Source organism: Nuphar pumila, chromosome 12 (genome assembly GCF_984573655.1).
Source record: "Nuphar pumila chromosome 12, dmNupPumi1.hap1.1, whole genome shotgun sequence".
NCBI classification, from domain to species: Eukaryota; Viridiplantae; Streptophyta; class Magnoliopsida; order Nymphaeales; family Nymphaeaceae; genus Nuphar; species Nuphar pumila.
Genome location: NC_143260.1, coordinates 3,083,934 through 3,097,956, shown reverse-complemented (window position 1 = coordinate 3,097,956; position 14,023 = coordinate 3,083,934). Strand labels below are relative to the sequence as shown.

The 14,023-nt window shown below is 35.5% G+C and overlaps 1 protein-coding gene across 1 annotated transcript; it reads right to left on the bottom strand.

Moving 5' to 3' along the window:
• Positions 1 to 439: 439 nt before the first annotated feature.
• LOC149819664 (CBL-interacting protein kinase 32-like) lies at positions 440 to 10,831 on the bottom strand. Its single transcript, XM_089982030.1, has 15 exons — positions 10,733 to 10,831; positions 9,968 to 10,506; positions 9,080 to 9,142; positions 8,537 to 8,608; positions 8,252 to 8,359; positions 8,082 to 8,162; positions 6,844 to 6,897; positions 6,610 to 6,735; positions 6,437 to 6,526; positions 6,124 to 6,246; positions 5,890 to 6,006; positions 4,740 to 4,853; positions 1,676 to 1,732; positions 1,521 to 1,595; positions 440 to 742 (listed from the first exon to the last, which is right to left on the bottom strand). Exons 2-15 carry the CDS (start codon positions 10,136 to 10,138, stop codon positions 647 to 649), a joined length of 1,347 nt encoding a protein of 448 aa, XP_089838156.1. The 5' UTR covers positions 10,139 to 10,506; positions 10,733 to 10,831; the 3' UTR covers positions 440 to 646.
• Between the last annotated feature and the right edge of the window lie 3,192 nt (positions 10,832 to 14,023).

Genomic DNA, 14,023 nt, shown 5'->3' with positions numbered 1-14,023 from the left:
CAATTACCTTCTTTTCAATCTTTTTATATATATGTTTTTTTTATCCAACCGTATGGATGTAATGTATAAGCTTTGTTTAGTTGAAAATGAGTTTTGAATTATGTGATTGCGACATGTAAGTTGGTTTTTAAGGACTTCAAATTTAAAGGCCCATAATAAACTGTGTTCATATTGTATGGGACCAAAGTAGCCAAAGACTGGGTTTTGGCTTTCAAGAAACAAGTAGCCAAATATAAACGTGTTCATTTCCCAACTTTTCAGAACCAAGGAATACCAGTTGAATGTAGTATGTTCTCTCAAGTTGCAAGACAGGTTGTATGACTTCATTTACTGTAATTTCCTCTTGACAAGCTCAAATTTACTTGGAGCAAGGGTAGGTTGTGATGGGAAGATAATAACTATAGCTGATGCTCATTGGCAGGCTCAGAGAGAGAGATCATGGATCAATCTAAGCAATAATCAGACAAAATTAATCTGGTTCGCAAAGCATAGCTTCGACAATTAACTTTGCAAAAATAGCATCTAGCCCAAATACATGTGAAAATAACAGGAATGGAGTGGGTGCCATCTCAAAAAATGGATGATAGCTAACCCTAGACTTGCGTCATGATTCACACTATATACATCATCAAGAAAAACAGACATTCTAGCTGCCGCTGCGATCATCAGCCTTGTTATCTTCCATGTCTTCTTCAGTTTTCCAAACAACATCTTTGAGGCTGGCTGAAAGGTTCTTATAGAACTGCAGAGAAAGGAAATACATAGAGAGTTGAGAAAAAGAGAGAAATTACAGAGTTTCATCTGCGTGCATTTTAAAGAAGCAGCCCAGTGAAGGAAGAAATATTCCAGCACATTGAAAGCTCCAACCTTGTATTAAGTCATGGATGGCTCAGATGATAATTTTTGAAAAAAACACATTAAGAACAATAATTGCAAGAAATAGATCATACCAAATGGAAGGAACAATCCACACTCAAAAAAATAACACAAAAAAATTGCTTTCCTTTTTTGGATAATCAGGGAAGAAAAGTTCATTGGCGTAAAACTGCCTGGATCACAAAGTTCATTGCTGTAAAACCCAAGTCCCCCTTTGCCCACAACCGGGTACAACCCAGCTTCAGCCCTGCAGCAAGGTAAGCACACCCATGGATTCTAACTTGTGGCGTCCTATCAACTTGGTGACTGTTACGAGTAGCCCCTACCAGGTCAGTGGAGCTCTCGTGGGCAAGGATATCTATTTTTCGTATTGAAAAATAAAGCTATTACATTAGCAATCCAAAGGACATGATACTGTACTTCCTACAAATCAACATATTTCCGCAGATCTGAATACATTGTTTGCACGTCAAACTGAAGATTTGGTTGCACATGAGAAAAGGAAGAGTACAATTAAAAGATAAATCACATATTTCCACCATTACAACAATGAAACAAGTCATTTTATACTAAAAATCAAGCATCTACACATATTACCATGCTAAAATGGCGAGGAAAGAAGAAGAGCCAGAAAGGAGAACTACCTTGTGGAACTCCAAAGTATCTCCCTTAGCCTTCCGCACCTCAACCATGTGAAGAGAGGGGGCCACTTGGAACACCTAATTTAATAAATAAGGTGTTAAGAATATGGTGATGGCCATCATAAGAATAAAACGTACTTTACAGAATCATTTACAACCTCAGTAGCAATATTAAGATTTCCCTTACGGCCAGCTTTCAAATTTTCCAGCCTCATCTGAAAGAAAAGATGTAAAACAACATGGTGGCGTTAGAGTTTATTGTTGAAAAGCACAAGATAGTGGCTTCAATCCATTGATTTGATTGAAGTTTACAAGAATTACAACATGAATTGTTGGGTTGGGTACCGGGTCCGCCCATGATGGGCGAGATCCGGACCCTGCCCACATTGGAGGAGGGAGCGGTTTGGAAACTGCCCACCTCCCCATCTTCTCTTGTGATTCCTCATTTGCGTGGAATAGAGAGGAGAAAAAAAACAAAAAACACACAGAGAGAAAAGTGTGCACAGTGAAACACACACACACACACACACACACAGAGAGAGAGAGAGAGATCTTGTGCACAGTGAGTGCACATTTTGAAAAGGAAGAAGAAGAAGACGGCGAGGCTATCTTCGTGGTGATAGTGCGTTGTGGGGCACTTGGATTCGTGGATTCGCCATTCTCTCCAAGTGAGGGCACGCATCCGTTGAGCAAGACGAGCATCAACGATCCCTTTTATGCTTCCGCTTCAAAGAGGTATTTAATTTATCCTTCGTGAATGAATACCTTAATAAGCCCTACAAGATCGAGGCTACCTAAAAAAACCTGGTCAAGAAAAGAAAGAGCTTCGAACTTGTGCAATGAAAACTATGAATTTGACATGAAGGCACCATGTGGCCAGTGGGGTGGTTGTGAGGGTCCTGAGATGAAGGCACCAGATCAAACCCGGCTGGTGCAGGGGTGTGTCTGTAGCTTTCAGGGCTGGGTCACATAAGGCAGGGTGGTTGTGGGGCCCCACCCAGGGTTTCCTCGCTTCGGCGAGGGTTCCTCATCATAAAAAGGACATTTAGAAATAACAAAATTATCCATCAATCTAATGAAATTGATCAACTAAAGGTTACCTTGTCAAGAATTGCAACAAAAGCTCCTTTAGATTAATGCATTCACCAATCACCATTTTAGCTCAGCTTCAAATAAAGTTAGGTCATCCACAAAGAAAATTTCTTTAGAAAATACAAACCCAATTTTTGTTTTTGTATTTTATAAATTTTACACTTCCTAAGAAGAGGTCGTAGCTGTCCTTGATCAAGAACAAAGTGATGGCTTGTGCTACACTTGGACAGCAAAGACAATAGTGTGCCACACCTCTATGGGGCATTATTTATAGAATAGAAGGGCATGTAGTAGCATTAGTTTAATATAAGTATTGTACATCAGTATTTGAAAGTAGAATACCAACCATACAGCATAGAATTGGATCAGGTGCCAGGCCTAATGTGCAGTTTTTTTTTTCTCTTCTTTTCCCAACTTTTTCTCATCAATACTCTAGCTCAGACTTCAATGCTTCAAATAATAATACACTACGAACATCTAAGGACATGACTTCACATGAAAATTTCAACAATGAAAACACAAGCATGCAGAAAATCATTTTTCTGATTCTTGTTGCAAAACTTTACATGGGATTTTCAAAACCTTTTGCATAGTGGAATATTGGTTAAAAAATATAGACAATTTTTTATGGGAAATCATATCTTGAACCAGTTGTCTGTCTGAAATAAGTCTGGGTAGCTGTCCATGGCCACCTGTAATGTAGTCAATGTTTTATGATCAAAATGCCCTTCAGCTCTCCTGTAAACTATATATACCCTCCATTTCATGCATCCTGCAGCAGCATGAATAGATGGAACTTGACAATGTAACTTCCCATGACTTTAGGGTTGCATTCTGAGTCACTGTATCACCGCTCTCTTTAATCATCAAGATAGGTAAATAAAAAGAGTTAGTGGAAATCTATTAGGCTTAAGGGGATCTCACCCTACAGTAGAATGGTACATGTCTGCAGAGTTGTTTTTCACGTAGAGCAGTACCAGTGGAGCCTAATGTCTGTTAGGATCAGTTTATTCATGACAAGTAGACCAATTAGGATTAGGCCATAGGGATACCAATTAACTGGAAATAACACAAACTGAACATTTATGTCAGCATCCCTTGAATTCAAACAAAATTAAAACAATGACTGCTATAACCAGTGGGCAGTGCCATATTTTCCCCACTATTACATGCACCAAACTGGTACAGTCTTTCCTGTGAAGATTTTTCCAAAATATCAGAAATCATTTCCCATGCAAGCGTACACTGCAGGTTGTCATTTTCCTCAAGCAGTATTTTAGAAGTTCGATGGGACATTACACACATGCACATCTATGTATGTCTATATATCTTTATGTATGTATTATATGTATATGTATATTATATATTTATATAGTGGCATTAATTTTGAAAACATGAAGTTACTTTTTTGGGTCAAAAAGGGCACTTTCGCTTTTCAAACTAAAATTACTAAAATAGCCTTTATTACCTTTTGAAGCTGCTGTTTGAATTTCTTTGTTTTCCTCCAAAATAAAAGATATAATCTACCCCTAAAAATAACTAGATATTTTAAAAAATGTCACTACTTTCGAGGGTGTTTTGGTCATTTCAATCAATTGAATATTGCTAAAGCTAATAATAAGGGGTTTAAAAGTTAGTAAACCCATGTACATACATACATATGTATATGTATGTACGTGTGCATATGTATATAGCATCTATGTCTTTGATTTGTGAATAAACTATTAAACAAAAAAGAAAAGAAAATGGTGACTAGCCAGAACAAATTATTTACTGAATGAGTTGCTGAATAAAAGAAGGCTGCAAAACACCCTGAATTTTTATACATTCTGAATGAATTTTTGAGGATCGCCAAGAATTGAACCAAGCAAGACCATGAAAATGTTTTTTGTCGGTACTTTAAAATTCTTTTTGATAATATAAGGATTTTAGTACTTTTTTAAAAGAAGAACATATGACATACCATTAAACTGGAAAAGTTTTTAAAAGAGCATATGACATACCATTAAACTGGAAAAGAGAGACGTAAGCAAATAATATAATGGTTTTCAGTGGCTCCCTAGTGTGAAGCTTAGTTCTTGAACCATGATAAGTGGGAAATAAATGGAACAAATGAAATCTTGGGGTTACCTTGTAGTTTTTCTTCTGGACATCAAATCCAAGAGGTTTTGCAGCTGCTTCAATTTTACTAATAATTTCATTAGCAGGACACTTTGATGTAAACCGTGTTTCCCTCTTGAACTCCTATTGTAAACATAATAGTGAAGGAATTGGTTGGTAGCCAGATTAATATAAATGCATCAAAGTAAATATAAGCAGCTGACAAAGAGAATGTCTACAGACTACAAGAACATGAAGGGTGCGATTAGCCACACACGTATAATATCATGGTTAGCTTGCATTATTCATCAGCTGAAATACAGTAACAAAATATTAATGATAAGTAGTAACATTCCGTCATTGTCAGCCTTAGAGAATGTTGCAACATTTACACTTAAAAGTTCTGTAAATCTGTTAACAAAGCTGATAAAAGAAAGATAGCACAAGAGTATGTCTATTACACTAATTATATTAAGAGTAAGGAGCACGTACATACAAAAGAAACTTAATTAGTTCATTCACTGTGTAATTTAATATGATTCTGATGAATTCTTCAAGGCATCCTTAATTTATGTGACAACATTATGTAGAATAAGGAAACACAGTTCTCATTGGTCAGCAGAGTGAACCCCTGTAATGTGCTCCACCAAGTTTGCCCCTAACTTTTATTCTCCACACGAGAATGCCTGCTGGATTTGAACAGTGATAAAACTTAGCATGAATTCAAAAGTACGAAAATGTGTATGGTTATGGCCAATAGCCTGGAAGAGGTAAATAGGCAATAACCACGTACCAGACGAATAATAGAGAAAATTCCAAAAATTCAGATGAATAAAGCGAGATGTTGGATGTCAGAATTTCAAGGAATAAAAACAATAAGATTGAACTCACAAGTTCTATGCATCAGAAGGCTTGCTTATGCATACATTCAAAACAATGCTTAGATTATCAGCATCCAGCATCATATAATTCACACCGTCCTATTAATAAATCTTCATCGAAAATTTGAACCACAATGTTACATGTATATTTCCTTATAGACCACAAATGTTGCTTCTGTGTTGATTGCAGTCATAATTATTTTCTCATAGTGAATCGGTTAAACCATAGGAATATTTTGCAATCTCTTTCATGCAAATGAGAATGATAGTCTGAAAAGATAGAATTGGTGTATGTTTACCTGCTCTGCATCAAATAGATTTCCAAGATTAAGACCCTTTGACATTGCAATTAGTTCGAATGCATTCATTACTGATGGTGACGGCTGAATTTCGTTCTTCTCCTTCACATGATATTCCTGATAAAAAAAGAAAGACATAAAAGTTCCACATGTCACCTGAGGAGAAGGAAATGACCAGCAAACCTTCACAAACAAATAGTAAGTTCTTGAACTACAAGCTTATATCTAACTTACTTCAGAGTCCTTAAAAGCAGCATCTATATCATCTAAATTTACATTGTCTTCCTCTCGGAATACAGGTGGCTTATAACCTTTCTTGAACCATTTGTTCTCCAAGATCTCAGGGATGGTAATCCGCTGCCAACAACACATCGATGAAACTCACAGAACTTATGACCATATCTATAGAAAAGATATTGTATTTTAGCACTATGATAGAAATTAGCAATATTAAACTTTTCTTTTCCAGGTTGTTATTCTTATTTAATTCTTATATTAATGATATAAAATAGGATACTTTCCCATAATACATGTGAGAAATCCTCACCATCATGGGGTTTGGTTCCAAAATTCTAGCAATCAACTCCATTGCACCTAGAGAAAACCAAGATGGGCAGGTAAACTCTGCAGCCGAAATCTGCAATAAATGGAAAACTTTTTAATAGACAAAATCAAATTAAAATAAGAAAAGAGACACTCCATGATTGGTATAATGCTCACTTTGTTATAAAGGATCATAAGATTAGATTCATCAAAAGGCAAGTAACCTGCAAGCAGTACAAATAGGATGACCCCACAAGACCACAGATCAGCAGTTGCCCCATCATAACCTCTATCATTTAGCACCTAAAAAGAGACAGAAAATCACATGGCCTCCTTGGAAAAAGTAGTAGTGTCAAAATAATAGTGCAGGATTGCACTAACAATAAATGACCACTTAACTACACTCGATACCTCTGGGGCAACATAGTTTGGAGTTCCGCAAGTTGTGTGAAGCAGACCATCATCCTGCAAAAAAGGACTCCAAAAATTATGAGAATATTTAAAGTGACAAAATTCCTCTAAATAAGGGAAATTCTAAAGATTCAAAGCCATGACATAGGAGATGATAGGTGCTTGTGTTATGATGAAAAAAACATTCATATTCATAATTACTCAACAACTCCATAAGACAAAATCTGTGTTACAAACTTACAATCAATAAGGCTCACATCAGAATCTATCAATCTAATAAAAGATTCTTTCTTTGACACATTTTATATTATTCTATATATTGACCCACACCTAAAAATGCACACCATCCATTTTGTTATTACTATTTCGTACACATTTTTTTTAACCTTGAATTGTGAGTTAACCCTGTGCACTAACACGACTATCCAAATTCATGTCACATTGGGGTACTATATAATTACAATTTGCTAAGAATAAGCACAGTTGTGCTCTTCCTTTTCTTTCTTTTAATTCCATACAACAATTGATGACACCTTCAAAACAGGCCATGGTGCTATTTAGATATTTACCACAGTCCATGTTCATCAGCAGTCTAGCACATAAGCGCTTCTGGCTTGCTATATGCTGAAACAACAATAATATTTCTATAAGAATCTTAATCAACTAGATGCAGTTGTTTGGTTAAAGTTGTGCAAGCATTGCAAGCATTCTCCATCAGGAGAAACATATACATAAATGTATTTGTTTGTGCGTCTTTTTAAAAAAATTTATGGATATTGATGTACGGATATTGGAGGCTCCCACATCTTATTTCCACTTGTTCAGGTAAACATAGAAATCTTACTTTCTATGCAGACTGTGAGTGTTACTAACATTAGTCAAGTGTGTTGCCTGATTTGTGCAGCATCTCGGATATTTGTTTCAATCAGGGTGACGGTGACCACAACTGGAATTAAGCTCCAGGAATGTTAGAAAAGGTAGTTCAAGCATAGAATATCAGAAAATCAGATTTACAATATTTAAGTCGATGCTATTTTCATCAGGTTTCATTGCAAAAGCTGTAGATACACATTTCTGAATCTCATCAAAAAGAAGTTTCAAAATTAACAATTACAATGAACATTAACATCTGACATAACTAATATCTGAATGTAGGCTTCCCAAACAAAAAAGGGATGACATCTGAATGTATAGAGCAAACAGAAAGAATAGATAATTCTTTTAACACAATTTATTACCCTGACTTGTTGGGAGAGAGCACTCAAGCCAAAATCAGATACTTTGAGGTTTCCCTGGACATCAAGGAGTAAGTTTTCTGGCTGCAAGCAATATGATCAGTGCTCAGCTCCAAGACAAAATTCTGGATATTTTAATGCAAGACAGAAAGCAGATTATGTAAACTAATTGCCTTTAAGTCTCTGTGATATACGCCCCTGCTGTGGCAGTAATCAACTGCATTAATAAGTTGCTGGAAATATCTCCGTGCTTCATCCTCCCTCATCCTTCCGTGGTTAACCTTTAACAAGAAATTAGCCATTAATAACTTGATAGATAATGAAAGCAATATAATGAGCTCAAAAGCACAGTCTGACCACCAAGAGCCCAAAGATTGGCGTTTCTAGAAAGTTTTATGGTCCCAGTCATCAGGTTATTATGATGGTGACTACAACTTAAACAATATTGCAGAACTTACAATTTTGTCAAAGAGCTCTCCCCCAGTGACAAACTCAAGGACAATGAAGATCTTGGTCTTGCTTCCCATTACCTGAAAAGAGCAAACTGCACAATTAAGTAAATAGATATAACACAAACAAAAGGACATGGACAATGAAGATTAAAAATTTTAAATACCACATCCACCCACAAAGATAAAAAGAATTGCAGTAAGATCCACATTCTCTCCACAGGTTGCATCATACTCCTAATGATATACCATTTAGTAAATATCCCTACACTCCTTCCACATTTTGAAAAGTAGGAGAGCACTAGAGTGGCACTCCAAAACTTTACTTTTCACAAGGAAATATCACGTGTGTGTCTCCATGTGTGTATTATGAGTGTGCTTATGTGTGAGAGAGATAGAGAGCACAGCCGCATGTCTCAATCTTGCAAAACTGCCTGTGGAACTTCACACTATTTTGCTAAAAAGGAATGAATATCAGAATGCCAAGAAATTGCTCGCAATAAATAGAAAAACTACAACACAACCAGAAACAACTTAATGTAGGTAACTCACCTCATACAAGCGGACAACATTTGGATGCTTTATCAACTTCATCGTAGCAATTTCCCGCTTGATCTGCATGATAAATCATCTGAGTGCTAATAACTCAAGACAAACCACAACACAATTTCAGCAGACAAAGATAATTGTGGAAATTGGCTTCTACCTTTTCTCTGACAAGATGCTGGTTTATTTCTACATGTTTCATTTTACGATGCTTCTAACGAGTAAACAATAACCATTCTGGTGCTATACTGCTATTAGTGTCAAAACGGTGGAAAGCAAGGATATATACAGTCAGTATGATGGGAGAGTGGGGTTCTGGAGGGAGGGGGTGATACATTCACAAGGTAAGTTTTAACAAGCTAAATAACATGATAGAAATGTGGCTGGTTATTTAGGTCAGTAACCATAGTTTACCATCTATATGGGAGTCTCAGCAAGGAAGCTGCAACACTGTGGTCAGTTATGTTGGGACAAACATGGGGAAAAATCAAGAGAGTTCAAGGAAGGGGTGAGTTTCATGATCTGATTCTGAAACTAAACGTATGGATTGATACCCTTAAGCCAGTGATCATATATCTCCCCTTGTGAATGCCATATAAAAGAATCAAACGACGCATAATGGCAACTCATAATTCAAACAAATTTTCACAAAAAAATAAAATGCATAAATTCCTCTGCAGAAACAAAGTGAAGATTGCATTGTTTCAACCATTTGCAGGTCCAGCCAACACTAATAATGGCATGCATGCAGAGTTCCATTCATGTGGTGGGACTAATTTAAAATAAAGTTTATAAGAGTTACATTTCCAATATTTTAGAAGACAAATTCCATTTGAAGTTTCAGATTCCCAAGTTAAATAATGAAGCAGATAATCATTTTGTCTAGAGAAATACCTGCTCAACTAGCTTGTGCCTGAGAACCTTTTCCTTGTCAAGGATCTTGAGAGCCACAGGTTGTCCTGTCTCACTATTCCTTGCAAACTTGACCTTCGCAAAAGTTCCCTCACCGATTGTCCTCCCCAACTCATATTTTCCCACCCTCCGCTTAACCTTTGGTGCACTCATGCTGTACAAATCCCACTCTTCTGCCTTCTTCCAACCAAACAGCAAATTACTTCACAATCTTCTCTCCTAACACCCCCTCCCCCCCAAACTTAAAACTCCCAGTCTAAGAAAATCAACTTTATCACAATAATAAACAAACAGTTTCACTACCAAACCAAATTTTTAAAAAAAATCCCAACAGAGTTGCAAGATCACCAGAAATTCTACCAGAACTGAGATTTCTTTCAGAAGAAATCCAACCAACTGAAAAAACAGTATCACTTTATAGTATTGGATTGCCCACAAGAACCTTCCAAGCTTTGCAAGCCTCAGCAAAGAAGAAACACCACTCTGTCAGCTGAACCCTCCAATTATGCTCAAAAATCAATCTGACAAAGAACCCACTTAAACAATGATACCATGGAAGACAACTACCATTCAAACTCCTTTCCTACCACAATTACCACAAACCCAAATGGGAACCACAATGCTTTAAAACTATCTGCTGTAATGCCCTCTTGATTTGGTCTTTTGAAACCAAAAAATTTCCAGAAAAACTTGAAGCAGGAAAGGGAAAGGAAAAAGCTAAATAAATTCGGCTCAACACTAACTTACGGGAAAATCCATGCAAACCTTCCACCTTGGTAGCGCCAAACTTTGCTAAAAGATGCAGACCAGAATGCCCCCACCTCCCAAATACTAAAAAAGAAAAATAAGGGTCTCAGCAGAAAACAGTGTGCTTTTCAGTACCCAACAAAAAAAAATGAGATACCAAATTTTGTTAAATATTTTATTAGGTCGACAACCAGGGAGAGGACATCCCACAAGATAAACGTATTCTAGCCCATGGTTACCGTAAAAACTTTATAGGAAAACCTCTCTCTCTCTCTCTCTCTCTCTCTATATATATATATATATATATTATGCCAAAGAGGAAGGTGCAATGGTTGCACGATACCACTACTTTTTAAATCATGTTTAGATGTACTTTTTTTTACTAATCTAACTGTACGGACACGATCTTCATGATAAAAAAAGAAACATAAGAACTAGCTCTTATAACAATTTTATATTTGCATATAGATTTTATAACATGCTAAAAGCCAATGGTTTCAAATTTTTAAAGTTTTCTAAATTATAAAATCCTATATACATATCAAAAAACTGTTATGAGGGTTTTTAGGTATTTTAGCATAGAGATGACATCATGTACACTTAGATTTGCCAAAAAATATTTAAAATTAATTGCATCATGTTGCACCTTCTCCTCTCTCTCTATATATATATAAAGAGAGAGAGAGAAAGATAGAAAAATATGAATATATTAGCTCTATTTTTGGTTTGGTCCTGCCTTATAAGTTTTAAGTGTTTTATGATAGATTTGAACCATCAGACTTATTTAGCATGATCGATTTAGCGGAAATTGACTCTTAGATCATGTTTTTTTGACGAAAAAACATGTTTTTTTGAGTCTAGACAAATTGGTACCTTTATAACCATTGATTTTGGATCAATAAAAAACCCTTATACAGGTCAAATTCTAGCGATCCAAAAGTTGGTTCCCATTAAACAAAACCTATACATCACAGCTATGTTGTTAGACGTAAGAAAAAATACTTAAAACTATGATTTTTGAAGGAACCTAACGAGACCTAATGAAAAAGGGGCCCTAAGGAATGCATTACTCATATATATATATATATATATATATATATATATATATATATATATATATATATATATATATATATATATATATATATATATATATATATATTCTGCCCCATAGGATTTATGTGTTTTACGATAGATTTGAACCGTTGGATGTGTTGAGCATGCCCGATTTAGTGAGAATTGATTCTTGGATCATGTTTTTTTGACAAAACAATATGTTTTTCGAAAAAAATGGTACCTTCATAGCCATTGATTTTGGATCACCATAAAAACTTGTATACAAGTCAAACTCCAGCAATCCAAAAGTTGGTTCCCACTAAACAAAACTATAGATCACATATACGATGTTAGACACGAGAAAAAATACTTAAAACTACGTTTTTTTAAGGGGCCTAATAAGACCTAACGAAAAGGAGGCCTAAGCAATGCATTACTCATATATATATATATATATACTTTTAGATTTGCCAAAAAATATTTAAAAATAATTGCATCATGCAACATTGCACCTTCTCCTTCTCTCTAATAGGGATGTCAATGGGTTGGGTTTGGTTCAAATAAGGTGAAACCAGACTTGAACCAAATTATTGGGTATGGTATTGGGTTTGGACCCAGGTCAAATTGGGTTCATTATAAGAAAAATCATACTCAGACACGATAAGAACTACATGAACCAAACCCAGTAAAGCTATATTTTTTTATCATTTTTACATTAAAAATTTGCGCATCTTAATTGGAACTCGGGTTGAGTCTGGATCTAGTATAAAATTTCACAAACTATACATGGGTCCATGTATTAATTGGACCTTCGGGTCCAGACCCGAGTTTTAATCGGGTCTTCTTGTTTATCACCATACCCGAACCTTATAGGGTTTGGTTTGGGTCGAGTCTATGTAAACCAGACCCATTGACACCCCTACTCTCCATGCTAATTAGTCACTGATCTCGCACGGATCAGAAGCTACAAATTTTTTAATTAATTTTTGCTCAGGTCATTAGTGGTCGTCACGACCATAGCTAATGACTGTAAATCTTCGAAAATCAACTTGTTCAATGATTGGTCTACTATTAAGGACTACTATATATATAATAATAATAAGGTTAGCTCAACATTAGGACCCTCCAAATATTAATTTTTTGATGTTTTATGTTAGATCTAAACCATTAGATGTGTTTATCATTGCTTACACAATAGAAAGCATATTTTTTATATGTATATTTTACAGAGGTAAAAAAAATAGCTGGTTGATATTGTATTAAAACTTGATGATAAAATATTTTTATTTTTATATCAAATCAATTTGAAACAAAACATATTTTTTAATAAATAAGCAATGATGCATCTAACATTTCAGATCTATCATAAAATGCATAAAGCTATACTTTTTTTTAGGGTCCTAAGGCCCCAAGAAAAAGGGCAGCATAATCCACATTCTTTATATATATATATATATATATAAAGAAACTACCGGGTGTCCTATTGTGCCTCTACCAAAACCTCAAACATCCAAGCTTTATTTGATCAATGTAAAGTTTGATCTCTTTGCAAGCTGATATTTGTGTGCTTTATGAAGCCAAGGTATTAGGCTTACTCAATTTAGAGCTCTCAAGCAAATTTATGCGCTCAAACTAGGGTTTTGGATTGGTTTTTCTTAAATGATAAAAATGTTTAGTTATGGTTTAAGGATTTTTCTGTGCTTTTTGTTTTCAATTATCAGTAGGCATGGTATGAATATTGCAAGATCTGATTTTGGTTAGAATATTAGTGTTTTATTTATCACTTAGCATAAATGCATAATTATGTTGTTTGTAGTAATCAGGGTTTTGACTTGTTTTTTTAAATGATATAAATGTTTTGTTTTGTTTATAGTTTTAAGGTTTTTGTGTTTTTTTTCTAATTAATTGTGTGATTTTATTTCGGTTAAAATATTATGGATTTTTTTTATCAACTGGCATAAATGTATTACGGGCTTGGAAGCGAAGGCCCCCGTGACGTAGCTTTGGGCGATCACAAACACCGAAGGCAGACCTTTTAAGCGCACAAGCAACGTACAACACACACTCACAAGTGAAAGAAAGAGTACGTGTATGCACAAACACAAAGAGAGAGAGACAATGATGCAAAAAGCTTCTTTATAGATACTTGAAAGCAAAGTACATCAAGAGGGGAAGAGAGGGTCCGAATACACGGGGTTCTTAGGCCGTAAGGCCTTGTGGGGCACTCTAGAGTGC